This window comes from Bolinopsis microptera, chromosome 7, assembly GCF_026151205.1.
Source record: "Bolinopsis microptera isolate Bmic1 chromosome 7, MBARI_Bmic_1.0, whole genome shotgun sequence".
Lineage (NCBI taxonomy): Eukaryota > Metazoa > Ctenophora > Tentaculata > Lobata > Bolinopsidae > Bolinopsis > Bolinopsis microptera.
In genome coordinates, this window is record NC_087078.1 from 8,186,382 (window position 1) to 8,213,152 (window position 26,771).

The 26,771-nt window shown below is 37.0% G+C and overlaps 3 protein-coding genes across 4 annotated transcripts in view; all 3 read left to right on the plus strand.

Annotated features, from left to right (window-relative positions):
• Positions 1 to 8,843, plus strand: part of LOC134818850 (spermatogenesis-associated protein 7 homolog) — a 94,758-nt gene extending 85,915 nt beyond the window's left edge. The window contains exons 2-8 of the mRNA XM_063828542.1: positions 5,409 to 5,608; positions 5,817 to 5,887; positions 6,195 to 6,315; positions 6,471 to 6,702; positions 6,845 to 6,922; positions 7,312 to 7,583; positions 8,266 to 8,843. Of these exons, the coding sequence (XP_063684612.1) occupies positions 5,419 to 5,608; positions 5,817 to 5,887; positions 6,195 to 6,315; positions 6,471 to 6,702; positions 6,845 to 6,922; positions 7,312 to 7,426 (807 nt within the window). The 5' untranslated portion in view covers positions 5,409 to 5,418 and the 3' untranslated portion in view covers positions 7,427 to 7,583; positions 8,266 to 8,843. The remainder of the gene's footprint in view (positions 1 to 5,408; positions 5,609 to 5,816; positions 5,888 to 6,194; positions 6,316 to 6,470; positions 6,703 to 6,844; positions 6,923 to 7,311; positions 7,584 to 8,265) is intronic.
• LOC134818829 (eukaryotic translation initiation factor 5B-like) overlaps positions 1 to 26,771 on the plus strand; it is a 114,200-nt gene that overhangs the window by 82,345 nt on the left and 5,084 nt on the right. Inside the window, exons 2-18 of one of the 2 annotated variants that reach the window (XM_063828509.1) lie at positions 11,038 to 11,106; positions 11,358 to 11,605; positions 11,773 to 11,907; positions 12,156 to 12,241; positions 12,373 to 12,462; positions 12,602 to 12,845; positions 12,966 to 13,084; positions 13,252 to 13,380; positions 13,528 to 13,629; positions 14,098 to 14,202; positions 18,086 to 18,236; positions 18,575 to 18,684; positions 19,007 to 19,225; positions 19,468 to 19,616; positions 24,476 to 24,617; positions 24,864 to 25,058; positions 25,210 to 25,351. In XM_063828509.1, coding sequence (XP_063684579.1) covers positions 11,057 to 11,106; positions 11,358 to 11,605; positions 11,773 to 11,907; positions 12,156 to 12,241; positions 12,373 to 12,462; positions 12,602 to 12,845; positions 12,966 to 13,084; positions 13,252 to 13,380; positions 13,528 to 13,629; positions 14,098 to 14,202; positions 18,086 to 18,236; positions 18,575 to 18,684; positions 19,007 to 19,225; positions 19,468 to 19,616; positions 24,476 to 24,617; positions 24,864 to 25,058; positions 25,210 to 25,351 — 2,416 coding nt within the window. In that variant the 5' untranslated portion in view covers positions 11,038 to 11,056. The remainder of the gene's footprint in view (positions 1 to 11,037; positions 11,107 to 11,357; positions 11,606 to 11,772; positions 11,908 to 12,155; positions 12,242 to 12,372; positions 12,463 to 12,601; positions 12,846 to 12,965; positions 13,085 to 13,251; positions 13,381 to 13,527; positions 13,630 to 14,097; positions 14,203 to 18,085; positions 18,237 to 18,574; positions 18,685 to 19,006; positions 19,226 to 19,467; positions 19,617 to 24,475; positions 24,618 to 24,863; positions 25,059 to 25,209; positions 25,352 to 26,771) is intronic. The other variant, XM_063828510.1, reaches the window with a different exon arrangement.
• Positions 4,142 to 5,057, plus strand: LOC134818859 (probable transcriptional regulatory protein Aasi_0624). Its single transcript, XM_063828552.1, has one exon. The coding sequence runs from the start codon at positions 4,181 to 4,183 to the stop codon at positions 4,961 to 4,963; it is 783 nt and encodes a 260-aa protein (XP_063684622.1). The 5' UTR covers positions 4,142 to 4,180; the 3' UTR covers positions 4,964 to 5,057.

Genomic DNA, 26,771 nt, shown 5'->3' on the forward strand with positions numbered 1-26,771 from the left:
ATAAAACTTGTAAACGTTTTTAATGATTTGATTTGATTTGAAACTTTCACAAAATAGCAAATATTCAATATTAAATATTAAAAATATTTGAAATAGTATTATCTTCACAGCTAGTAGTAGCAAATTTTAGCGGTTAATGATAATGCTGAATGCATCGCTACAATCTGGTAATAATGAATAAAAATGTATAATGCGCGGCGCCAGGCATGGGGAGCGCATTATTCAATTCTTGTGTGCGGCGCTTTATTTGTTATTCGAACTTTTTGCACTATGTGAAGGGAACCGAGCGAAAGATTTGAGATTAGCAAGCTAGATCAGATAATTCCCAATAGTTGAAATTGATGTGCAGCTAGATGATACCAACATTTTTCGCATTTCAACAGTTACAGTTCTCCTACGATCTTCGAAGCGAAGGCCGAAGCTTACTGGGCCGCGCTCAGCCTGTCATTCCGCCTAATCTCTATATGTTTATGAACATGATAGCCTGAGGTCCCCAGGTAAAGCGAAGCAAGCATGATAACGCGCGCGGCGCGTCAAAGCGGCGACGCCCTCCAAAATAAAAGTTGGTTTTGGTCGGTTTAGTTTTGCGCAATGAAACGATGGGTCGGACAAATTAGTTCAACAAACATATTATATCCAATGATCCAAATTTACTTTATAGTAATTGTTAATATAATACAATAAATAATTATTTTATTTTATTTTAGAAACTTTTTTTGCTTTACTTTTTAGTAACTGTAACGTATTTTATATTATAAATCTCAACCAAAAATATTGATAAAAAGCCCAAATAAACCTATTTATGCTTATATGTCATGTTAAACGCGGATAGCATTCATATTTGTGTTTTACATGAAATAAGCATAAACAATAAAAAATTCATCGATTGATGAATAATGCTGCGCACTTGGCACTTCGACTAAATCGTATATGGTATAATCGAATAAAAAATATTGTACAGTTGAATAAAGTGATGTTAGATTTGAAACAATTTTATTTCAAATGGAAATAATCTAATGTACTGAAAGGAAAAACAATCTGTTTCAATGCAGCTCTTAATGATATGGGTGATGGGTGATACTCGTAAAGTATTTGTTCCAAGACCGTCGTCAAGTCCACTCGGCGCCTGTCTTGGTGGGTTATAAACCTACAATGCAGCTCTTACATAGAGTTTTAATTTATTTTGCTTTTCTATTTGACTATTGTTAATGGACTAGCCCGGCACACGCTACTTCGTAGCACTTGCCTCGAGAAAAAAAGCAGCGTGCGCTACTTCGAAGAAATTTAGACGAGTAACATCCGTCAAATTTCTATTTGATGGTGATATGATGCTATCAGCTACAAGTGAATATTCCAGAAGAACAAAGGAAATAAAAGGCTTGTGAGGCTATGATACGGTAATTACATTTCTTGATGTTCGTCTCATTCACCACTTGAACAGCTAATCAAACTAATCAAGATGATAGCCATTATATCTAAAGTTACTGATCCGAACATCTAAGAACAATGAAAGTCCTTACAAATATTTTGTCCCTATTAACCACTATTAATGCGTGATTGAAAAATAGACCTTTGAGTGTTAGCCATTGATTATTCTTGTTCAAAATTGTTCAAATTTTGACACTGTTTCATTGATTTTAACCACAAACGAATTCATCGACCCATAAAAGGGTCTGAAAAAGTTATTTTTCTTTCAATCACCGTTATACCTAATTTATTGATATAGTATAGTGTAGTACCATGTTAACAGTAGACTAAAATTTAGATGTACTGAATAGAATGCTGTAGGGGTGTACCCTAAAGAAGATACTTGATTTTTTGTTAGGGTCCCTAATTTAACCTCTATCAGGGATGATATAGTTTTTTGATACAATTCTTAACGTTGTTAACAACAGTGATTTCTCTCCTTTTCGCATTTCAACAGTTACAGTTCTGCTACGATCTTCGAAGCGAAGCTTACTGGGCCGCGCTCAGCCAGTGGCGTAACGTTGCCTGTTGGCGCCCCCCTGCCGAAAAAAGCACCCCCCTGTTGGCGCCCCCTCTCCTTTTGGTGCCCCTCCCTAAAATTGAACAAATTAGGTGATTCTAAAGAATATGCCGGTAAAATCTCTAAAAAAGTGTGTATCTAGAGCAAAACGCGCAGTTTTGCTAGTACTTTAGTTAAGTTTTCGAAATTGTCCCACATTCAAGCAACGATTTGGCGCCCCCCTAAGACGGCGCCCCCCTGCACAGCGGGGTCAGCAGGGCCTTTCGTTACGCCACTGCGCTCAGCCTGTCATTCCGCCTAATCTCTATATGTTTATGAACATGATAGCCTGAGGTCTAGGTCACCAGGTCCCTAATTTAACCTCTATCACGGATGATATAGTTTTTTGATACAATTCTTAACGTTGTTAACAACAGTGATTTCTCTCCGGGGAGACAGAGGTGCGAGAAAGAACTTTGTTGATATAAATAGTCTAGATTTGAATTTGGAGCCACAAGGCCAAGGGTGATTTTCAAATATTTCTCCCAATATTTGAGATCGGGAATATATTGATTTTTTGAAGGGTTGTTTTATATAGGGTCATTGTGGTCCTAAGGAATGTAATAAGGAGAAAATATCTCTTTAGTAAAGCTCAGCTCAAGCTTATAATCAACAGCATTATTGTCTGCAAATTGGACTACTGCAATGCTCTTTATTATGGAATTAGTGACAACCTCATCCACCAACTCCAACTCGTTCAGAATGCAGCTGCTAAAGCTATAGTAGGACTATATAAATATGATCATCTAGGAGACACTCTGAAAGACCTTCATTGGCTGCCTATTAGTTACAGAATTCAATATAAGTTATTGCTTCTTGTCTATAAATGTCTTAATGGTATGGGACCAGATTATTTAAGTAATATGTTTAAATATGCCAATTATAATCATCTTATCTATTTGACTGAACCTAGAGTGTTTTCACAGTATGGAGAAAGATCGTTTCAGAAAGTTGGCCCTAAATTATGGAATGAGCTGCCTCTTGAAATTAAGAATTGCATGTCACTGGAATCTTTTAAAGTGTATCTGAAAACGTTTCTTTTTAAACGTGCTTATGATATTAATTAATTTACTATTTTTCAATGTTTCTACTGTTAAGTGCATACCCTTAACCTTGTAATTTAATGTATCAAGTCTTTACAATTTTCTATGGTTTGGAACCTAAATGTGGATTGCTTTTCAGGTTTTCTTGCATCCTGACTTGTTTTCGTGGCACACCTGTGCATTTTAAGTTGTTGTGCCACTATAATCTATAAGTTTAAATTATTATTATTATTATTATTTTATGTGTATATTGTTTAATCTAATAAAAAAATAAAAAATTCTTAACGTTGTAGAAGGGCTAGATTAATGCATATAATCCGAATTTAGCCTCACAATCGATAATGGAGCTTCAATTTAATAATAGTGATCAATTAGTGTTATTTGTATACAGCTCGAAAAGGAGAGAAGGAGATGACGCACACATCAAAGAACTCCATTGTATTGGTTGAAAATACAAATATGAATCCTGAGTACTCCTCATAACTTTCAAACTGCTTCATGGACTTCCAACTTTATGGCATGCTCTGTTTAGCAATGATTGGAGTCACATGCAATCAGTTTTAACTTGCTAGCTGCTGACAAAACCACTGCAAATAATAAAGTTTATTTACTGATGCTAAATCGCTCTCTTCAGTGTACAGTTTAAATTGTCATTAACAACACTTTTCTGCTACGGTAGACACTGTGGGGCAACATCATCACCAATCGTCGCGTAGTAGTCCTAGATTTGCATTGAACATTGAAGCTACATATTAGTGAAACAAGCTTAAATTATACTCTTAATTTACAATAAAATAATATAATAAAAATCATAAGCAGTATAGGTTGTTACAGGGATTATTTGCTTGATACATTATAATCTTAAAACCCATGTTTTTCAATGTATTTTTGACTGCTAAATCAATTGAAAGTGGTCTCAAGTGATTTAGAATGAATTTCCATAGGCCTAATTTATATGTTTTTTGACATTTTGAACTGTATTACAATTTTGTGGTATTCTTTGTGAAGCTGATTTTTGGACTATTGTCAGATATGTTCAGCTTACTTATAAATTTATAACAGCTCTTTATATTGTTGTAGGTTGAAATGGTGCTATAAAGGGTATTCAACTATGATGTTAAGTGTAAAGTTAGCTCCAGCTATTAGCACATGCTGTAGAGCACTTGCAGGACATGCTCATTGGCAAAATGTTGCCAAAGTCAAGAATGCAAATGATGCCAAGAAATCTAAACTATTAACTATGTGGATTCCCAAGATTCGTACAGCAGCCAAGGTTGACTCCAATATTGAAAGAAACAGGGAGTTAAAGAGATTGGTTGAAAGTGCTAAAAAGGAGGGAGTTTCCCAAGGAGTTATCCAAAAAGCCATCACAGCTTGGGAGAGTCAGGACTTCAAAGAACACCAATTTGGCATTCAAGGCCGCGAGGGTTTCACTGCTCTCATTGACTGTGCTTCAACATCAATCAAAAAGACTGAAAACGATATTCAAACTCTCTTGCGAAGGCACAATTTCAAATATGCTTCTGTCGCCTTCATGTACAATAAAATAAAGGATATTGAGTGCCAACTTCCTGAAAATATCTCTGAGAATGACATCGAAGAGCTTGCTCTTCAATGTGGCACTGAAGAGTTTTTTGTTGATCATGAAAACAACAAAATAACATTTATTATCGATGCTGAGGAAGAAAGAGAAGTTACTAACGAAATAAAAGAATGTGACCTTGATGTTATTTCAACATCTTCTCGTTATGTTCCCATTGAATTGGCCTCCATTTCTGAATCGGACACTAAAAAGAGGATAGCCATGTTTATGAAAAGTTTGGGAGAGTTGTCAGAGGTGGAAGATGTCCACCATAATGTTGAAAATATGGATGAGATTATGGCTGCATCATAACACAGTGTGTGTGCGAGTAAACTAGCCTTGCTGGGCTTTAGTTGGTTTTACATCATGTCAGTTGATATGTTATGTTATTAATTATGAAAAACGATTTTGTCTAAATTCCTGTGGCCTGAATGATAAAGTTTGTCTGTTTTTTTTATAGGATTTATTGTTAAAAATTTGAAATTTGCAATATTAAAGAATTTTATTTTTTACTTGATAATAAGAAAACTGCTTACATAGTTTACTTTTGAAAGTCACAATTTAAAACTTGAAGTTAACCTCGAGCACAATTACTTTCAATATAAATTTTAGGCAGTGATCTAGTATTGGAGCAGTTAACATAATGAACAAATTCAGAAGGTAAAACAATGCTGCAGACAATCAGCTCAATCTTAGAACGTACACTTATTTTGACAATATGTTGTACATTCATTTATCTTGTGTCTCACCATTTAGCTGTTGAAAGGATGCAAGACCCGAAGCTAAGTACAATGGACCACCTCTCTACGAAAAGCTCGGTATTTCATCCTACTCAGCTGGGAGCAGGGGGTCAGCAGGAGATATTCAGGCACATGAAGCGACACTATGACAGATTGGGCCGGGTTACCGCTGCCACTGATTCTTCGCCTCCTAAATCTTATAAAACCTCTACTTTGGGTATAAATTATTGTCAACTGTTGTCTGGATGGAAAAGTGCTAGATTTTACAGCACCTGGTTAATTTCTATAGCTATTGTAATCGATATTAACACATTTAATCTACTAATTATATAAGGACTGAATCAGTTATGTATTTATAACTAACATCATGTTAGTTATTTAACTAACATCACAGTCTCAACTTTTTAATAATTAAACTTTTTCAGCTCGGGATAGGGAGAAAAAGCATCACGTGGTAGATACCTTCAAACTTCCAGTTACTTCAAAGTTTATTGAGGTAAAATTGTATAAAACATAGATTGGATTTTAAGTAATAGTGCTTTCCCATAGATTGGATTAAGATGTTTTCATTATATTGACTTGATTAATTAATGGGATGATAAATGATGGAGTATTTAGCTGTTTATTAGTCTCATGATTGAAATACTGATAGTTGGATAATATCGTTGTCTCTTCCAACCGGATATTATCCAACTATTAGTAAGTAATGGGATGTTAAATGCAATTAATTCGAGAATTTCCAAAAGTCGGTCGCGAAAAATGACAAAAATATCTCCACGTCTAAAAACTAGCACTTTTCTCAGGAGCACATCCAGAGACAGAGTCAGCACAGTGAAATGATATCGTTACAGACCAAAGACTCAGACATTCAAAGTATCTTAAGACATGTTCCGGAACTAAGGAAGAATATTAAGTTCAAATCAAGTAAGAGGTATTTCGCTGTCTAAGGTTTATGAATATAATGCAAAAGCTAATTTGATATTTGTTTGCTAACAACTTTGGACGAGCATCTAATTTTCTTGAGCCGTTTTAAAATAAAAAGAAGATTTTCAACTGTGAAATAATACACAATATTACAGAATCAGAAACTAGTCTTGGAACAAATGAATTGGAAGTCATGGCAGATGGTAAACCAGAAAAAGAAGAAGTTATTCCAAAAAAAGAAAAGGAAATTCTTCCAAGAGAAGACAAAGAAGTTGTTCTAAGAGAAGAGATTCCTTTGACCAGCCGCAGTCTCAAAACACCTCTCACTCCAAGAACACCCCTCCGCAACTCTGAGTATAGAAGCAACATTGTTGGAACCACTGAACAGTACGTTAACTTAATCAAATAACCTTGATTTTCATAATTGCAAACAAAAGTGTCAAAAACTGAAATTAATTCTCGGGAGCCGTTCTACATTCTCTGACATTGTCAATTGCTAATTGAAGTCTAACCCTGTCAACTTCCACAGTGACATGGAGATGAAGTATTTGACATTTGTATCAGATATAACGAGAGAAATCTTGACTTCCTCCATCTCGAGTGACAGGTAATTATTGTTAATAAATTCACATATTATGGTAATGTTCGGGCGATGATTTACGTTGCGTCACCACATAAACATGATAAATATAATCCTTTATATTACCACATATCAATCCTTTATTTTAAACTGTCCACTGTCCAGTGCAGTACCTGTTATCACAAATAATATTTATCCCCGTGTTTTGTAATACTGGTTACAGTTGCAGTGGTACTGGCGCGGCGCCACTCGCCAGTACCACTGCCAGTGGCGCCACCACAAATCTGAAATCACTGAGTCGAGTAGATCTAATATTCTAAATCTGAGCAATAATTAGGGCCCGGATAATTACCAGAACAGTAATTAATAAATATTAGTGATAATTAGTAATTATTAAATCTTAAATTTAATTACAGAGCGTTAAACATGTTGTTTGAGAGACATCTGAACCTGAATAAGGGGAACCTCAACGAGTCTATCATGAGAATGCGAGTAGAGGAACTGAAAATAAAGCTCGCCATAAAGTCCTGACAGTGTTATAATAAAGAACATGTGTACAGTGTAAAATATGTATAAAGATTGTTTTTTAGTGCCCTTTAACCACATTTATCTCTATTTTTAATGTATTGTGAACACTCCTAACATTTATTTGACTGTCTTAGTGTCTAGACGGGTTTATTAACGACCGGTTAAAATATGGTTCGGGAAAAATATGGCGAAATTGCTCAAAACCCACCACATTTTCCCGGTCGCCATTTTACCGGTGTCCAACCTTTCAATTTTAGATTCAAAAATTTTGTCTCAGATGTAAATTTCCTTATTAGAGATATAAGCAAGTTTAGAAATTTTCGCTTTGCTAAAACTTGTGAAACAAGTCGAATTATCAATAATTGTTGAAAGTAGACAGAAATAATGACTCTTGGTTAATCAAACTAGATGGAAAATAATTTTTAACATTTGAAGCGTAGCCGTAACAACCAGATCGATATTAAGATAAAGGGAGAGCTGTTTAGTCTTCCAATAAGTTGTAATCATCTTCGTTATCTTCATCTGGATCATCCATTTCATCAGTTTTAATTAATTCAAGTTTTAATTTAACTGTTACTTTTACTTTGAGCCCTATTTCATTATGTAGAGATAGTCAATACCTAAGAAATTAAAAATTGGCCTATTTAAATCAAATTTGACAATATAAGGACAATATAAGGATATATGACAAGAATTGGGCAAAAAGGTGAATTTTTTGCAATTTTAGCCAAATGAAGTCGAAAAACCTACAACAAGTGTCCCAATAGTCTTCTTTAGTGAATATAAGACAACGATTAAAATATGAGCACCCATACCCCTTGGGAACCCTAAAAGCTGAGTAGGCGGGTTTATTAACGACCGGTGAAAATGTGGTTCGGGAAAAATATGGCGAAATTACCCTAAACCCACCACTTTATCCCGGTCATAATAATCCCGAGTAAGGTAAATACATTTCCTTATATCATGTAATCACTTGTCTTAATGTAACCAGATTTTGCAGCTGTTTTTCTATATTACATGCATGTGAGTGTTACTAAGTGTTTTGTGTGTTTTTATCCGATAAAGATATTTGAAAGTTTGAGTCTGCCATTGAGTGGCGTATATCATATTTCTATAATCTATAACATATAAGCATATTATGTAAATAGTGTATGTAGATAGTGTACAGTATCAAATGTGTTTATTAGTAGCATTTTATGTTCATTTAGAATCTTTATTCTTATTATATAAGTGTTTATAATTATAAGTGCTTATAATCATCTATATTTATTTATATTTTCAATTTATGTTGATATATTAGCGACGTCACACAGTTTGGCATCTTAGCAAAAAGTTTAGGCTATTTTTCTATACTGTGTTAATTAAACTGTCAGAATTGTATAATAATGTTATCAGCTCGCCATTACATTGGTTTCGGATTTGTGTGTATTGTATATTTTATCAGTTAGTGGCATTGTGTGGATTGTGGGTTGATCATTACTTTATCTTGGTAAATATTAACCAATTTTGTTTCAGTCAATGGTGCAGACCATGCTAGGAAATATAAGCTTGCCTTTACAAATTGCTTCTGAAAATGCTGATTACCAATGTCATGTTATCAAAGTGATTCCAGATTTTAAGTTTGAATCCTTATCAGGGTTATCAGTACATATAATTTCGACACCTTAATGGTCTTGTAAAGTACGATTATCATTCAACTATACTTTATTTTACACGCCTCTTGTTTCATTTCTAAGCGTTCATTGAAATTTGTCCAATTTTTTAATTTTTCAAACTTCTTAACATTCAATATCTATCTCTTAAATTTTGACTTGTGAAGACTTATCAAGATTCATTTATTCGTTTCTATCCATTTCTATTCTATTCTATCCCTGCAATTAATCATTAAGACCCCACTCTTTTCTAGCGATCTGTAGTGTGGTACAGTGCACTTAGTGCAGCATGTCAGTACACGAAATGAACTACTCCGAGAAGTATTCTGATACCAAGTTTGAGTACCGTCACGTAACCATTCCCAAAGACCTGGTCAGTTATTCATCTTAACGTTATTCATCTTAACGTTATTCATCTTAACGTTATTCATATTAACGTTATTCATCTTTACGTTATTCATATTAACGTTATTCATCTTTACGTTATTCATATTAACGTTATTCATCTTTACGTTATTCATCTTAACGTTATTCATCTTAACGTTATTCATCTTAACGTTATTCATCTTAACGTTATTCATCTTAACGTTATTCATCTTAACGTTATTCATATTAACGTTATTCATCTTTACGTTATTCATATTAACGTTATTCATCTTTACGTTATTCATCTTAACGTTATTCATCTTAACGTTATTCATCTTAACGTTATTCATCTTAACGTTATTCATCTTAACGTTATTCATCTTAACGTTATTCATCTTAACGTTATTCATCTTAACGTTATTCATCTTAACGAGGATTTTATTTAAAATGTTCATTGTTCAGTTAGATTTTAGATACAGGCTTTTTACAAAATTTTCCCTCTTCAAAACGATAAGTCCAAACAAAGCTCTAAAAACAAAATTATAGTTGTCACCCATAATATTACTTTTGATTACCATAACGTTTAAATGTTTCTAAACACGTGACCCCGCCCCACTAACCACGTGACCCCGCCCCACTAACCACGTGACCGGCCCAGGTGAAGCGTATGCCGAAGCGTCTAATGACAGAAGACGAGTGGAGGAGACTCGGAGTGCAGCAGAGTAGAGGCTGGGAACACTACATGATCCACAGTCCGGAACCACAAATACTCTGCTTCCGACGCAACCTCAACTACACCCAACAGAATCAATGAACACGTGCCATGTGAGATGGACGGTGCTGGAATGTATGCATTCCACGCATGGAACTCTAATTTATATATGTTATCTATTAAATAGTTCATGATAGGTATTTCATTCCGGTGCGAGACAACTCATTTTTTACTAAATCTATTTTATTAGATGTGACAATCTTTTTTAATCGTAGTTTCACCCACTAACGCCGTTTTTTAGCGTGTCAGCCAATTTTTAGGTTGAGTATCACCAATCTTTTTGAATTGATACCGTTCTAATTATTAGAACCCACATTGCTGTTTTACACCCAGTACATTGCTGTTTTTTATTAGGAAAAACTTTTTACACCCAGTACATCATGATATATTTTTAATTGGTCGCCAATAAACGTGGTTTTGGAAGTTTGTTATTATTGAAAAAGGTTGTAGTAACTTGATGAACTGACATGATATATCTGTACAGTCTATGTCATCTTTTTCTTCGTCTATTACAAAACGGAAGTTTAGATCATTGGTGAGATATTCCGATGATCACGTTTCCGACAAAATAGCCCACTTGTGGTTATGAAAATGTTTGAGAAATTGTTATCAAATCTAGAAACTACGCAAAACGGAATGTAACCAAAATTTATTATCTGGGACAGATTATTTAGTTGAATCTTCTCCGACAGCACATCTTTCATTGTCAGGTTTATGAAAAAATTCATAAATTCGCACTTTATCCGATTGCAGATGTCTCAATAACTCAATTACTAAATATAACTCAATTACTAAATAAATAAATAACTCATTTGCACTCTGCTAGGTCCCTTATGTGGTGCAATGGGGAAAAACAAGCGAAACAAGCGGCAAGACCTGGACTTGGACCAGTCGTGAGTATTTAGTTTTAATACCCCCCCCCCCCCCCCCCCCCTAATTTAGAGACTAGAGAGCCAAACCTTTTACAAGCTTGCTTTAAGGAAGTAAGAAAGGGAGCTTAAAAACCTGCTTCATTATCAACTTAAATATACAAAATTTTAGCTTTATATTATAATGCATCATGAGATTGCCATGTCTGTTAGTCTGTGCAAATGTATCTAACCTTTTAAATGTAGAACCGTTACTACAATATTAACGGTTTCAGAGATGAAGAGGTCGAACCAGTAGTCCCTGTACCCGCTGGTAAACCCAAGAAGAAAAAGGGAGGTAAAGCTGCTCCACGGTTCGCACTTCTTGAATCTGAGGAGGATAATGAGAAGAGCGGGTCCGAGGCGGAGGAGGAGGTGACTCCGGCTCCAGCAGCTAAACCAGCCGGGAGGAAGAAGAAAGTACAGAACGCTTTTGCTTTGCTAGGAGACGTCAGTGATGATAGTAGTGATAGTGATGTTAAAGGTGAGTTCTGAACATGTGTGAGAGCCCCTCAGGCTCTCAAATGTATTTAATCCTCTTTTATATTTCGCTGACTTCTCAATTTCCTACTTTGTGATATTCTGTGTAAATTTGTTTCTGATTCTAATTAGTTAGTAATTGCCATCTAATGACTAATTGTGTTCCCTCAGACGTGTCTGAGAAGATGGACGAACTAGCAGTATCAGGACCGGTGGAGGCAGCAGTAGTGGACCCTTTTGCTGAGGGCAGCGAGGAGGAGACTAAGGCGAAGAAGAAGAAACCCCAGCCAACTCCTGCACCTGCAGGTACGGACTGTTTTCTTTTGTATTAATTCATTTTTTGCCTGTTCGTGTGAAACATTTATCTGTGTTCATATTCTTTAAACAGGGTTGTCAAGAACAGGTAACGTGCAACAAAAGCTTATCTTATAAAGCAGCATTTTAGCGGGTGGGTAACCTGTTTCAAATCCGTTGGTTTACCACAGGTAAAACTGTGTTAAACTCTGTTGTTGCTAATTGGTATAATATGCCATTATTTATCGTGAACCGTTCAGGAAACGAACCTGGGACCGTAAAAACAAAAGCCCAGAAAGCAGCCGAGAAAAAAGAGAAGGAAAAGAAAAAGAAAGAACAAAATAAGGTACAAATTATTTATTAGTTGAGTTATCAGTCGATTAATTAAGTACTTTGATAGCTTGTCATCTATGTTTATCTTCATATCATATGATATAATAACGTTGATGAAATGATAAATTAATCGAATCTTCTCAGGCCAAGAAGAGTAAAGAAAATGACGAGTTCGCTGCTGCGCTGGCAGAAGCAGGAGTAATCATGGCAGAAGATTATCCAGAGGAAAAAAAGGTATGGAATCAGCTTTATTATAGTCGGTGGAAAACTTGTTAATCAGTTGTTCTAAAGTTTAGATTCAATCAGCAGGAAACGATTAGCTACGTGCAACTTATACCATTCCCTTTTTCACGCCTAACTTCTCTCTTTTCAGTCTAAAAAGAAGAAAAAGAAGAAAGCAGCAGCCGCAACGGAAGAAATAGCTCCTGAAGAAGAAGGAACATCAGCATCTGTAGCTGAGACCCCCAAAGCGGAAGTAGCTCCAGTCGAGGTGGTACCTGCTCAACCTGCAGTTGAGGAGACCAAGCCTGAAGAGACAAAACCAAATGAGGAGCAGGCTGAAGAGAAGAAATCTGAGGGAGAGGAAGGAGAGGAGGCGGAGGAGGGGGAGGAAACTGGTTTGTTATATTACCTCCTCGTTCATTATTTCGCATATTTTGTACTTTAGTTTCGTGGAGTAGTTGTTTCCTTGCCTTCCCTAAGCAAATTTATAAATAATTGGTAATAAATCTTTACAGGGGCAAAGAAAAAGAAGAAAAAGAAGAAGAAGAAGGGAGCAGCCGCAGAAGTAGAAAAGAAACCAACTGCTCATGCTCGACGACTTAAAGAGCATCTTGACATGATGAAGGCTCAAGAGGTAAAATCCGTTTACTTGATAATGGTGTCCATCACTGTTACATCATTACCAAATCTGGCATAAAATTAGTCATATGAAATCATCTACACATTTTCCCTGCACCTCTGTACTGACACAGTGAAATATGCACCAATCTCGACAATTTTATGTGACTGAAATTCTAACAGGAAGAACAAAAACGTCAAGAAGAAGAAGCAGATAAAGAAGCTGATAGGTTAGAAGAGGAGAGACTTGAGAAGATAAGACTCGAGGAAGAAAGAAAACAGCGGAGAAAAGAGAAAGAAAAGGAACGCAAGGTGAGGCTGGTTTAATTTGAAGATAAGAGAAGCTTTACCATGGTGTCATATAATGGGATTTAATACTGTGGGTACTTTGGACCATGGCATTATAAGCATTGAAAGATCATATCTGATACCTAAGTGAACAAAGGTTCGTTTTTTTAGGAGAGAAGAAAGAAGGAAGGAACATGGCTGACGAAAGCTGAGCGAGAGAAGCGAGACAAAGCTCAAGCTGCTCTAGAAGTTATGAAACAGCAGGGCATTATCGTAAGTTTCTTATAATTACTTCATAATGACCTTCCTAGTCCCCACTCCCTAGTCCCTAGTTTTCAGTTTTTCAGATAAAAATAATTAGCTCTTTATACTCACTTTGTATAAGTTAAAATATGCCACCTACCAAGGTCCCTCTTAAAACCAACCTAAGATCTGTATACATTTATTTAATGTGGCATTTTTTCCGTTAAATTTTGATATCGGTAGAGTTAATCTAATTGTATGTCACATTTAAGCTGAGTGGAATGCCATCATCATAATTACTCTATCGTGAAGCAAGTAATACAACTTTCGTTCAAAATAAGCAAAACACTAAAACAGGTAGCATAGAATAGACAACCTGCTTGAAATGCAGATTCCCTCTTAAAACGGTGACTTTTAATCTGATTGACTTATAATTATGTTATATACATTGCATCAAGATCTATAATGTGTCCATGCAGTAATTTTTCAAATACTAAGGTACCGGGTCAAGAAATAGCAGCACAAAATGACGGTAAACCAGCTGGTAAAGTGAGATACGGGAACAGGCAGCGAAAAAAGAAGTCTCAGCAACAGGTAACTCTTGTAAGTTAACCGTTCGGACATTTAAGTCTCGAAATATTCTGGCATATTCATATTGTTGAGCTCTTCGTGATAAAAGAGGCGTCTTAGTGTAATTTCGGTCCATGGTAATTTGGAATAAATGGAACACGCGGAGGTGTAATGAATATTTAAAGTTTCTGCTGAATGCAGTTTAAATTTAGCGCGAAACGCGCGCGCACATGATAAGCACATTTGAATATTGCATCACTTACTCACAACTGGCCCTTAGAGGTGTGCCAGCTACACTTAACATGTTAAGATGACTTATTACCTTCGAGGTTTGGACCATGGATCTCCATCGGGAATGTGTCACCAATTTGAACATTACATCCCTGTGTCCCCTGCGACCCCTATTTTGTACCTTAGGCTGAACCAAGTAAAGGGGTGCTATAAAGTCAGAGAGTGGGATAATTTACAATGCGGTGACACTTATTGCTCAACCAAAAGTCTGACTACCAAAGTTCGAGAGGAGGTATCAGGAAGTGTTTGTGGGTTTCGTGAAATTGAGATTGGGTAGTTGAAGATTCCAAGATCCTGTCTAGTCCAAAATCAGAATTAAAGCTTCCAAAAAGTTTTTGGCTCAATGCAGATGATATGTTGAAGATTACCGGACTCAGAGACTGTCAAGAAAATATTCTGCGTAGTATTCAATTCTTCTCAGGCGAAATTGAAGCCCTACACAAGGACTGAAATTATCTAAAATTTAAGTCATAAAGGTGCAATTCAAAATTTAGGCGTTGAATAAATTAAGACGTTTAACAGCCCAAAACTCGTCGGACAAAAGTCGTGTTACCCCTCAAACTATGGGCTCGTCCAGAATGTTTCTATGCTTTTTGGTGTTCTACGCCTATCCCATATATTTTAAAACAGCAAAATAAACAGAGGAAAGGCAACAAATAAATTCTACTTGTTTTGGCTGCAAAACAGGCAGAGTCTCGCTTTGTCTCAATCTCCTGGCACGGTTGCAGTTCCATGAAACTATTGAGACAGGTGAACTGGTAGGAGGTGGCGCTGTTGTGCTCCCTAGCCTCGTATCCGGGATTGCAAGCTACAGTAATGTTACTTCCGGGTAGGAAGAATGGAGCCGATGTTTTTGTCCATATCGTTGCGTTTTCTATCTTCATATCTTTGTCACATGGTCCTTTGTACTGTTCAAGGGTGTCAAATATCAGGTCTTGTAGAAACTTTATGATGTTACCACCTTTTCCCAAATCGAAGGACCAATACTTGTAGGTGGTATCCGGTGGCGTAGTCCATTTTGTTATCATCTCAAGGTATTGGTAGACGACGTTTGTGCAGTTAACTAGTACAGCGACAACTTCAGAGCCAGATATTAAGACGTGTATGCACTGTTCTGATTCTATATGCTTGATTCTGACATGAACAGAGTCCTTCCATCGCACCATCCAAAGTGATGTTTTGAGGCATGCTCCCCATTCTAGAGCGTTCTTTTCACTTACTCCTAAACATTTCCCCGTACTTCCTTTCTTTATCAGTACATTTAGATGTACTGGGTGTTTCCCCTTTCCTTCCGAGCCTGTCTCAATACTCTCAATTATCAGTCCTCGATAGTTCAGCAATCTTTTTACAGCCATGATGCAGCTGGAATTCCCAAGAGCGCGAGCGGGGATTTTGTCTTTAGATAGAGCCACAGGAGTATCCACCATGGAGCACAGCAGAGTTTGGGAGTTGTAGGCTAAGAAGTTGCAGTCGTCAGAATACTGGCAGTACTCTTCGCACTGCTGCAAGGAACCAGCAGGAAAATGGTTCTTCGGAGATTCATCACAGCACTCCATCTCCCTCGTCTGATAGCATGAGTCCATCTGAGCTTCAAAAAATTCGTTCTCTGAGGTGGTGTTAGTGCTGGAATTTGCTAAACCACGCTGTGCCACATTTCCAACAATCAGGAGGAGGAGAAATTGCAGGGATTGATATCTTCTCATTTTCCTTGTGTGTGAAGATAGTTAACAGAGAGAATAGAGATTAGAGGATCACTTCTTAATTCACGGACTAGTTAAGGGGGGGGGGGGGGGGGGGGGGGGGGGGGGGGGGGGGGGGGCTGTCCAGCCTGAAATTTTTGTGAAACTTGATTCTGACAAAGCAGTTGACCAAAAAGGGGGTCCCGCACTCCAACCGCCCACTGGTGCCCGCAGTGCAGTCACGCTCATATTTGAGCCCAATTTGGCCAAATCACCTTACCATGCCCAAAACCCAGATTTTAGGTGTTCTACGTGTAGCTAGTGGTCCCCTGAACTCGTATATGAATCTTCATCCAGATTAGACAAAAATTACTGAGTTATGAGCCAAAAACCATATGCCCATATTTGGGCATACGCGCCAAATTTGATAGATTTCGGGCCATAAATTGGTCAAATATTAATATTTTTGAATAAAATCAACTTTAAATAAAAGGTAAGCCTAAACTATACATTCTCTGAGATATATAATTTAATATAATTTATAGAAATGTGGAAACTAAGGCCAAAAGACCACTAAAAATGAAGAAAACTGCGATTTTCGCGAAAGTGACTTTACCAAAAAGCCTAAGGCTTTTTCATTTTCCCATGAAATTTTCAGGTTAGGTTCAAAATCGTCTCAGGACCTTATCTTTTACCCCGGACTTTTGATTTAGGCTTGTTTATAAATTTGGCGGCCAAAAAAAATTGTTGCACAAAAACATGTTTTTTGGCCGCGATATGTTTTTAAAGGTCTAAATCAAAAATCCAGGGTAAAAGATAAGGTCCTGAGACGATTTTGAACCTAACCTGAAAATTTTTTGGGAAAATAAATAAATAGCAAGTTCCTGACGTCTGGCTGACGATCCTAGCGGCTGTTACAAAAATGGGATAAATGTACTTCACAAAAGGTGAAGTGCGAACTAATTTAAATTCGTGATCGAGTAGCCTTTGTCTTAAAAAATATATTCATGAATTCTAGTATGACACACACTCTTATCTAGTAGGACCACTGAATTTCGCCAAAATCTCTTCTGTCGATCTTCTTCAACAGATTGAACTACTTAAGGTAGGAAAAAAAAAGAAAAAAAAAAGTGTGCGGGATCCATGGTTGCATGTTGAATTAAGTGTTCATTGGTACAATATTATAGTTCGGCAGAGTCGAACTTAATGGTTTTTTCGAAATACAGTACGTGTCGAACTAGAGTACATCTACGGAAGAGAGTGATTAAGAATCTGTCAGCAACGGCAATGCTCATTCCAGAAAAGTTACAGTGCATTATTCTAACTTATATAATTCTATGCGCCATAGTTGCTTGTCGACATTTTATGTAAAACACGGTCATATTATATGGGCAATGTCGTAGCTGAACAAAACAACAATTTTTTTTGCCTCTGAAACTTAACAAAGCTTTTAAATATACTTTTAAAATAAATCATTAAAAATTCTGCACCATAGTTGCATGACGATGGTAATCATCCGTTATTTGTAAAAAAAATGCATTATTTATTTATAGTTTTAGAAATGGAATAATTATAGGGCGTTGGTAATCTTTTTCGAAATGGGAAAGATTCAACTTTTTATTAGAATTCGTGTGAAACAAAAGGAGTTTACAGGGTCCAGCCAATGGATTGGTTACTTGGGGGGATCTTCACTTTCTTTCATTGCAGCAGTCCCCAACAATCTATTTAAAACACAGATCCAAGCGTCTCTTGCAAGTTATCATAACTAAGAAGCGTCGATGCGTTCGAACGGTCTCTTCAAAATACGATTGAAAATCCCTAAAAAACAGGATATATCTTTCCGAAAGACACGTTCATGCCTCCATATTCATCCCAAATTAAAAGTTTTAAACTATTACCTAACTGGTAAGTTAGAAGCACACTTCTAAAATCGGACCCATTTCCAGGAGGAAAAGATCGCGGAGGCGATGGACGACAAGAAGGCAACCCCTCCACCCCCTCCAGAAGACCTGAAAATAGCACCGACTGACAGTTGGGAACTGCTGGATACTCCTAAAGACGAGTCAGTTGATGAAGCCTGGGACGTCTCTGACTCCGGTGAGTTGTATAAATGAGTTTTATAAATCACGCTTTTATTTATAATAGATCACGCTAAAATATTCAGAATCCATTAAAAAATTATTTTTTGTTTACTTACTTCTTTCTAACCAAGATGTTAGCGCTCGAATTTTAGTTGTTCATTTATTGGATCTTTAAGATTTTAAAGATCCAATATCAATCATTTAATTCGATGTGGTTATACATATTAATGGTCGACGACCTGCAAATAAAACCTTAGTAGGAATAAATACCATCATGTGCTGCACACTTCACAGTGGCCGCATCGGCTTCCATTGCAACATAATCACTCCTTATAACAGTATTTTAACTTGTAGAGGTAATACCTACTGAAAAAGAAGAAGTGAAGAAAGTAGAGGCGATAGAAGAAGAAGAAGTGGCCGAAGAAGAGGAGGAAGAAGAAGAGGATGAGGGTGAAGAGAGTGAGGTATCCAAATTATTTAGAATTTATTGATTCAACTCAAATACTCGAAAAACATAAGTTTCTTTTTTTCTGTTGGGTTTTAAATGTAAAACTTCTTGGACGGTATTTTAGTATTTGACACACCGTATCGAATATCGCTACATTAGAAGTAGATTTTAAGAAACTTCCAATTTTTGGAGAAATCAACTTTCCAAATAATCATATCAGAAATTCTTTTTTTATATTCAAACTTAGTTTGAAGTATTGTATTTCTTAAGTTAGTTTTCCTTAATCTTCATTTGGAACATTTCAAACTTGTGACTTCACAACTTGGTCACCATCCTAGGAGGAAGAAGACGAAGAAGAGGAAGATGATGAAGAAAGTGGAGACAGCGACTCCAGTAACGACGAGTTATCTGTTCGAGACAGGATCACAGCACGTGCAGTGCGCGCTGAACGCGCTAAGGACCCCAACGTGCTGCGCGCACCTATTTTCTGCGTACTCGGTCATGTGGATACAGGCAAAACTACCATCCTAGATAAGCTTCGTCGGACTAACGTGCAGGTTAACATTCCACCCTTGAAATAACTTGTCCTTATGTTCAATACAATGTTGAGTTGATACATCCGAAGGCTGCGTGATTTATACAATTCCACTCCATTTTCACGCTATTTAATTATTAACCCTCTTCATTTTTACGCTATTTAATTTGTATTCTCATGTGAGTTTGAATAAAACGAGTATTTGATTTGTGTTGAACTGTAATAATTTTCTGACTTATAATTTTATAATTTCTTGACATTCAGGAGGGCGAAGCTGGCGGGATCACACAGCAGATAGGAGCAACAAATGTTCCGATTGATAACATAATCAAGGAATGTGCTCATCTGGAAATGCCTGAGTTGAAAATACCCGGCATGCTGATCATAGATACTCCTGGCCACGAATCTTTCAGGTGAGTTTCGATTATAATTATTTCTGTTAATGTTTTTTAAGGTGTTGATTTTTAAATTTCCTCCATCCAATTAACAACTGCAAATTTCACATAAATATAACACATTATAAGAACAATCGAACGTTATTTAGAAACATTAATGTCAAAATTAAAATGCCTAAGTAAGTAAATCATTTACGTTAAACTAATTTCTGTATCGACCTAAATAACAGATTACTTAATTTATAAAATAAGAAAAAGAGCAAAGTTAATTTGAACACCACATTTCTAAATGCTAGCAAAATAACGTACTTATCAAAATGTCAAAATCATAAAGTTTAAAGATTGTTGGAAGGGGGTAGGTTATTACTCAAAGCTTATGGTTGGCTTGTGAAGGGTGGAAGGGGGGGAGGGGGGGGGGGTCATTCGGCTTCCGTATCGTGTGAACGATCCCAATCATCTTCGAATAAAGAAACCTTCGGAAACTTTTTATTGTTAGTGCGTAAATAAAGAAATTAGACATAACGTTCAAAGTCGAGAAAAAATAAGCTATTCTATGCAAATGAAATAGAAACGTGCCTGCTGGATCTGCTTTGATAAAACTTTTACCGATGAAATAAACTGACAGAGGTATGACCGAGATGACAAATAAAATTGCCGTCAATGCAACAGTAAGAGCCCCTTGCCAGGGATCATTTCCTCCCACCCGTTTTGCTGATTTCCTGGCTACAGAAAGGTACTTCAGAGTGGGAATTGTGGTTCCGATAATAAAAAGGATTGGAACAAAACTTGCTGTGAAGGCACAAATGAGCTTTAGCTTTCTCCGAGTGTTATCTTTTATTATAAGAGTACAAAAATAAATCTTGTAGTTGAAGTGTGCGTTGCCTGTGTCTATGATGTAGAATATAAGGGAATACATGGTACACAAGATCCAGATTGCGCAGCATATCAAATGAGCCTTTATCCTGTCCCAGTTCGCTGCCCGGAGAGGAAGCTTTAGCACCAAAAGTTTTGATGTTGTCAACATTGCGACGAGAAATGTGGTTGCCGGGAAAATCATTTCAATAGCATGAGCTGTAATATGACATAAAGGATCTCCTAGCACCCACGAATTTGCCAGCAATGAGATTATCCTGGGCAAGATATTAGAGATAGCAAATATTATATCCGCCGCGGCTATGTGTTGGATTACTGTTACTATGAATCTATGGATTTTGAAAGCCCCTTTTTGAAAAGATCCATAGAGTATTAGAGTGTCACCGAAAAGAGCCAATAAAAACACAATAAGATGATAGGCAGTCCATGAGTATCTCTCTGTGTTGCCTTGCATCCCATATACAGAATAGTTGCTTGAATTAATCATCGAAGATTCCAGTCCTTCCGACTGTTCAGTCGTGTAATCTGAAGAAACGAATGAAAATGGTACTGGCTTCTGTTTTACTATGATGCCATCAGGCCACAATATTGAATAAAATAGAGCAAATTTCAGTAAGTATGAGCTAACAATGCAGAATATACAAGGTCACTCCTACGGAACACCTGCCTCAGTTCTACTACTAGTAGTAGTAGTCGCTGTGATTATCAAAAAACTATTCTAGAACTTACATGATAACATAGAGAATTAATTACTTGAACCAGTACTTTAAGTGTCGGGCCGGTGTCTGCGACCAGATGTTAGGCTCATAACTGTGGGCTGCGTAATACGTTAAATAGTTATTTAGCATACTTTATTACTGTATATTGTATAATACATAATAATATGTTGAGTTACGGCGATGAGACTGAGAGCTAGGTACAAATAGTTAATAGATTATTAGTTCATTCGTCGATCGCAAATTTTGTCATCCATCGAACTTAATAAATGAAATATTAATGTAATAGATGTTGGGCAATCACTCTGGGAAGTATTCCGTCAATCGACTCCAGAGGCAACATTTAATTGTGATTCTCTTTAAGCTGTGACTTGTAAGGGTACAATCCTCGCGTTGGAATCATTGGAATGTTTATCTACTCACCAAAGAAATTTGGTGTCCTTTTACCCAAAATGACAAATTTATACCAATACATCGGGATTCTCAATTCTCAAAATGGAATCATCGGTATATATTTTGCAAGTTGGTACTTCTTCCCCTTCCTTCGGTTAATGACGAGGGGAGGCGGGATATTCGGCTGAATTCGGTTCCGGCTTTGATATCCGGTTACGACTCCAGTACAATCTAAAACTTTGAGATGATAAATGTAACCAAGCTTGAAAGTTGTACCAATTGATAAAATAATGAATAATATTGATTAAATTGTTCCACTGTTCTTCATCGGGGTTTCCACCTTTATTTCAATAATACTTATTTTCGCTTCTTCCGTGTCCTACAGGGGTTCTCAAAGTTGCTTCTTCTTTCTATGCGGCATATCAGACAGGTGTTTGATGATTTCCAGGACTGTTCTTGTCTACTCTTCGCTGGTTTTGTGAACCTGCTGAAAGGAAGTTTGGTTAGCAAGTGAAAATATAATAGATCCCATAGGTCTGATAGACAGTAAGAACTAAGAAGTTGCCGCAATTTTAGTTCACTGTTGTCGAGTTCTAAATCTTTCTATGTAAAAATATCAATAAAGCTGATTTCATTCTCTTAATTAATGGTCTCATAACACTGAGTTTTCTACCTGTCATATTATTTCTTGGAGTTAGCAGAAATACTCGGGCGATTGACAAGGCCTTCGAATGAAGAAACCCTCGGAAACTCTTTATTGTCAGTGTGTAAATAAAGAAATTGGACATGACGTTGATTAGGGTGAAAAAATAAGCTATTCTACGCAAATGAAATAGAAACGGGCCTGTTAGATCCCCTTTAACGAAACTTTTACCGATGAAATAAACTGACATCGGTGTGACCGAGATGACAAATAAAATTGCCGTCAATGCAACAGTAAGAGCCCCTTGCCAGGGATCATTTCCTCCGACCCGTTTTGCTGATTTCCTGGCTACAGAAAGGTACTTCAGAGTGGGGATTGTAGTTCCGATGATAACAAGCATAGGAGCAACACTAGAAATAAAGGAAAGAACAAGTTTAATCAGTTTCCAAGTGTTATCGTTGAAAACGAGGTTGCAGGAATAAATCTCGTAATTGAACATTACGTCATCACTATCTACCATGAAAAAGAACAAGGTATACACTGGAGATAAAATCCAGGCGATACTGCATATCAAATGAGTCTTTGTCTTGTCCCAACTCGCTGCACGGAGAGGAAACTTAAGCACCATAAGTTTTGATGTTGTCATCACCGCGATCAGGCATGTGGCCTGTGGGAAAAGGATGCCAATGGAGTGAGCCGTAATGCTGCACAAAGCATCTCCAAGCACCCAGGCGTTCGCTACCAGAGATATGATTCTGGGGAGGATAAGAGAAATAGCAATCACTATATCAACTACCGCAATATGCTGGACGACTGTGACTATGAGCTTGTTGATTTTAAAAGCGTTTTTATGGAAGGAAGCATAGAGTATGAGGGAATCTCCGATGAAGGAAGATAGGAACACAGTCAGATGGTACGTAACCCAGGAGTATCTCTCTGCATTGTTGTGAATTACAAATAAAGTGTAGTCACTCGAATTCGTCATCAGTCACTTCAGTGAATTCGGTTTAAATAGTTTCTCTCTCGTCTTTCTCGCTGGCGGCGAATGTAACTAGTGCGACTTCAAAATGCACTATAAGCTTTGTGCAGATAGCAAAAACGGCAATACACAACAAATCGTCGACAGTTCGGGTCAGTTGTTAACTAAAATCTAAGGTTACAGTTATGTATAAGATGTTCAAAAACACGTTCTGTATTCTGTGACACAAAAAATAGAATACAATAGGAAAGGAAATTCACCTTCAAAGTTGGTTATGAGTACTGAAGACTGTGTAGTGTACTTAGATAATTTCATAATCTATTTTGGCTACGGCCATAAGAAACATGATAAGATGGTCTGGCCATATTATCATATTTCTTGTTAATATGGTCATAATGATATAATATTAAAAACAGCCAAAACCAGTAATCGACCGGGATTCCCGGCGCCGTGAAATCCCGGCACCGGGGGAGCTATTTCTTCCCGGCCCCGGCCCCGGCCGATTTTCAATTTTTGCCGGGAATTTGGCCGGGAATTTTTGATCGAAATCGGCCTAAAACTTTCATATAAATCTTAAAAAACAAAATTATCTTACCAAAATATATATGAAATCTAATTACCTTCTAAACTGTTCAATTGATACGAACATTATATTGTCATGTAAAAATAAGTTCAGATCCTAAGTCCTGAAAAGTTCTAACTTGGCCGTGGATTTATTAAATTCACGGCCCCGGCCCCGGCCAAATTCCAGTACGGCCAATTCCCGGCCCCGGCAAAATTTGGACATTCCCGGCCCCGGCCCCGGCCAAATCCTACCCCCGGTCGTTTACTGGCCAAAACTTGAGTTGTGATGAAAATATACATCACCATCTGTATCGTGTTCTCCGTCCTCTAATCAGCAAGTACAGCTATATTTCTGCTAAATAAACTATAAAGTATGGTAACAGAATTTTTCGATTTCGACCGAAAGACGATGAAAATGATGCCCATTTTGCTCATTTATTCCTCAAGTTTGGTCAAATGGGCATCCATGGGGTTGCCCCCCCCCCCCCCCACCAGGGACAAAAGAAAATCGCGATTATTTTGGCCAAAAATCGCGATACCGCGACAAGCCAAACAGACGACATATAAAATTTGTCGCAAAGAATGGGAAAAATCGCGATCCCGAACATGCCGCGATTTCCTTTTGTCCCTGCCCCCCACGGCTACTGTGGTACTTCTGCCAAATTGTTATTTACTCCATTCGTTTTTTAACCGTTATTTATAATTTCAGTAACCTACGATCACGAGGAAGTTCGTTGTGTGACATGGCAGTGTTAGTTGTGGACATTATGCACGGTTTAGAACAACAAACTATTGAGTCTCTCAACTTGCTGAAGAAGAGACGTACTCCCTTCATCATCGCGCTCAACAAGGTTCATTTTAATTGTCATAAATTAATTTTATTATAAAAGAATATGTATCTCAAGCTCATGTCAGTAGTGAGTAGTGAGTACCTGACATAAAATGTTCCGGAGAAAAGTCACTCCCGTTCTTAATATTATCTTGTCTTGGATTTTCCGGTGTGAAATAAAATGTTGGTGTAAATTGACAATATTGCGCAATCTCAATCACCGATAACTTGGAAACACACTTTCCGTCTAACAAACTTTCATGTACAGATAGATCGTCTTTACGAGTGGAAGATAATGAACAAGATACCTGTCGAGGAGGCGATAAAGAAACAGAAGAAGATAACACGTGACGAATTTGAAGACCGCTCAAAACAGACCATGTTGCAGATAGCAGAGAACGGGCTGAACGCTAAACTTTTCTACGAGAATCCTGATGTCAAGACCTATATTTCTGTTGTGCCGGTAATTATTATCAATAATTGCTTTTTTAATTTTTTAACAGTTTAATATCACCAAGTGATGACAGGCAGTGCTTTTCAAATATAATTTTCCAGCGCGAGCGTAGTTCATCTTATTCTTGTTATATTTTCCACTTAAAATGTGTTCTCTCCAGGTGTCAGGTATCTCAGGAGATGGTATGGCAGATCTCTTGTCGCTTGCCTGCGATCTTTCTCAAAGGATGCTTGGACCGCAGCTGGTCTTTAAGAATAGTCTGGAAGCCATGGTTATGGAGGTCAAAGCTATCCACGGCCTTGGTAAGATTCGAAATCAACAATAAAAAAACGAAGAAATTAATAACTTACAATATTTGAGATATTCACAAGAGATGAACTTCACTTCAGATAATTAATATTTAATAATTATTCATAAGATTCACTTTACTCCTGCGAAATGTCTTCAGCATCTGCCTCAAAACATTGCGGACAAATTACTTCAATCATATCTCTGAAATCTTCAAAAACATTATCAAAAAATATCCGCAAATTTCTAAACCGTTCACTTAGAAACTGGCGCATAGCCGCCTTCCTACAAAAATAAACCACAGGATTCAAACTAGAATTAAATGGAATCCCAAATCGAACACAGTACGCCATAAACCTTGGATAAACATTGCCTCCACTCTCAGTAATGGTAATAAGTCCCATCAATACCACCAGAGTGTTGAATAAACAGAATAGAGATGATAAGATGATGACAGTTATTGTAGCCCTCCTGTTTATCTCATTCTCTCTTTCTCGCTCGCCTCTTTCTGATTTCTGAAGTTTCCATACGCAAACAACATTCGAGATTATCACCACTAAAATCTGACAGATAAGAGGGTAGATAAAAAGCTTTAACCATTTATCTTCATGGTAAACTTTCGATACATTCAGTGCTTCTTTTAGGACTTCAAAGAATACCATGACAAGAAATGCTCCAAAAACGTGTTTGTGCCGGATTTTGTAAAAAGGAAAACACAAGCAAATCGCTCGAGTAACACTTAAAAGACAAGTTGTAAAGGCTGATAGTCCTACGGCTGAAAAGAAAAATGAATCAAAAATTTTCCTCGCCCAATTTGTACTCTTCTTTTTCCCACCGTCATCTGCGTGGAGAATCCACGTTATCAGTACGGATACACAGATGATAAGGTCCAAAGCGTTGAGAAGTTTTAGGATCCTTGTGCCCAACCTCCGACAGCCTGTTTTGATGAAATACGATATCGACAAAGCGTTTGATACTGTCCCGCATAGAGTGACGATACTGACCGATATTAGCAAGTCCAAATAAACCATGTTACACACTCCGACCCTTTCTATACTGGAAATTGATAAAGGTTTTAAAATTTTGATTGTACTGAACAGGTTAATGAGGAAGAAACTGATACAATTTTCGCCATCGTCATTCTCTAAAGAACACAGCATATAATGTAACAAACGAAAATCTTCCAACAAACAAAATGAAAAAGCAAACTTGTGATATTATATATTATCATGTGCTATAAAATGGTGTAAAGGACACCTGTTTCGCATGTTTAAAGCTAAAATCATACATAGTATACTAACCTTCCACCTGAATGAGCTCATTAAAATACACACCACACACCGATACTGTAGAGTGTAGACGAGGTATCGTTATAAATGTAAATAAAATAACTGAGCAGTTAGCAGGCATTTAAAAGAAAGCTGTACAATCGGT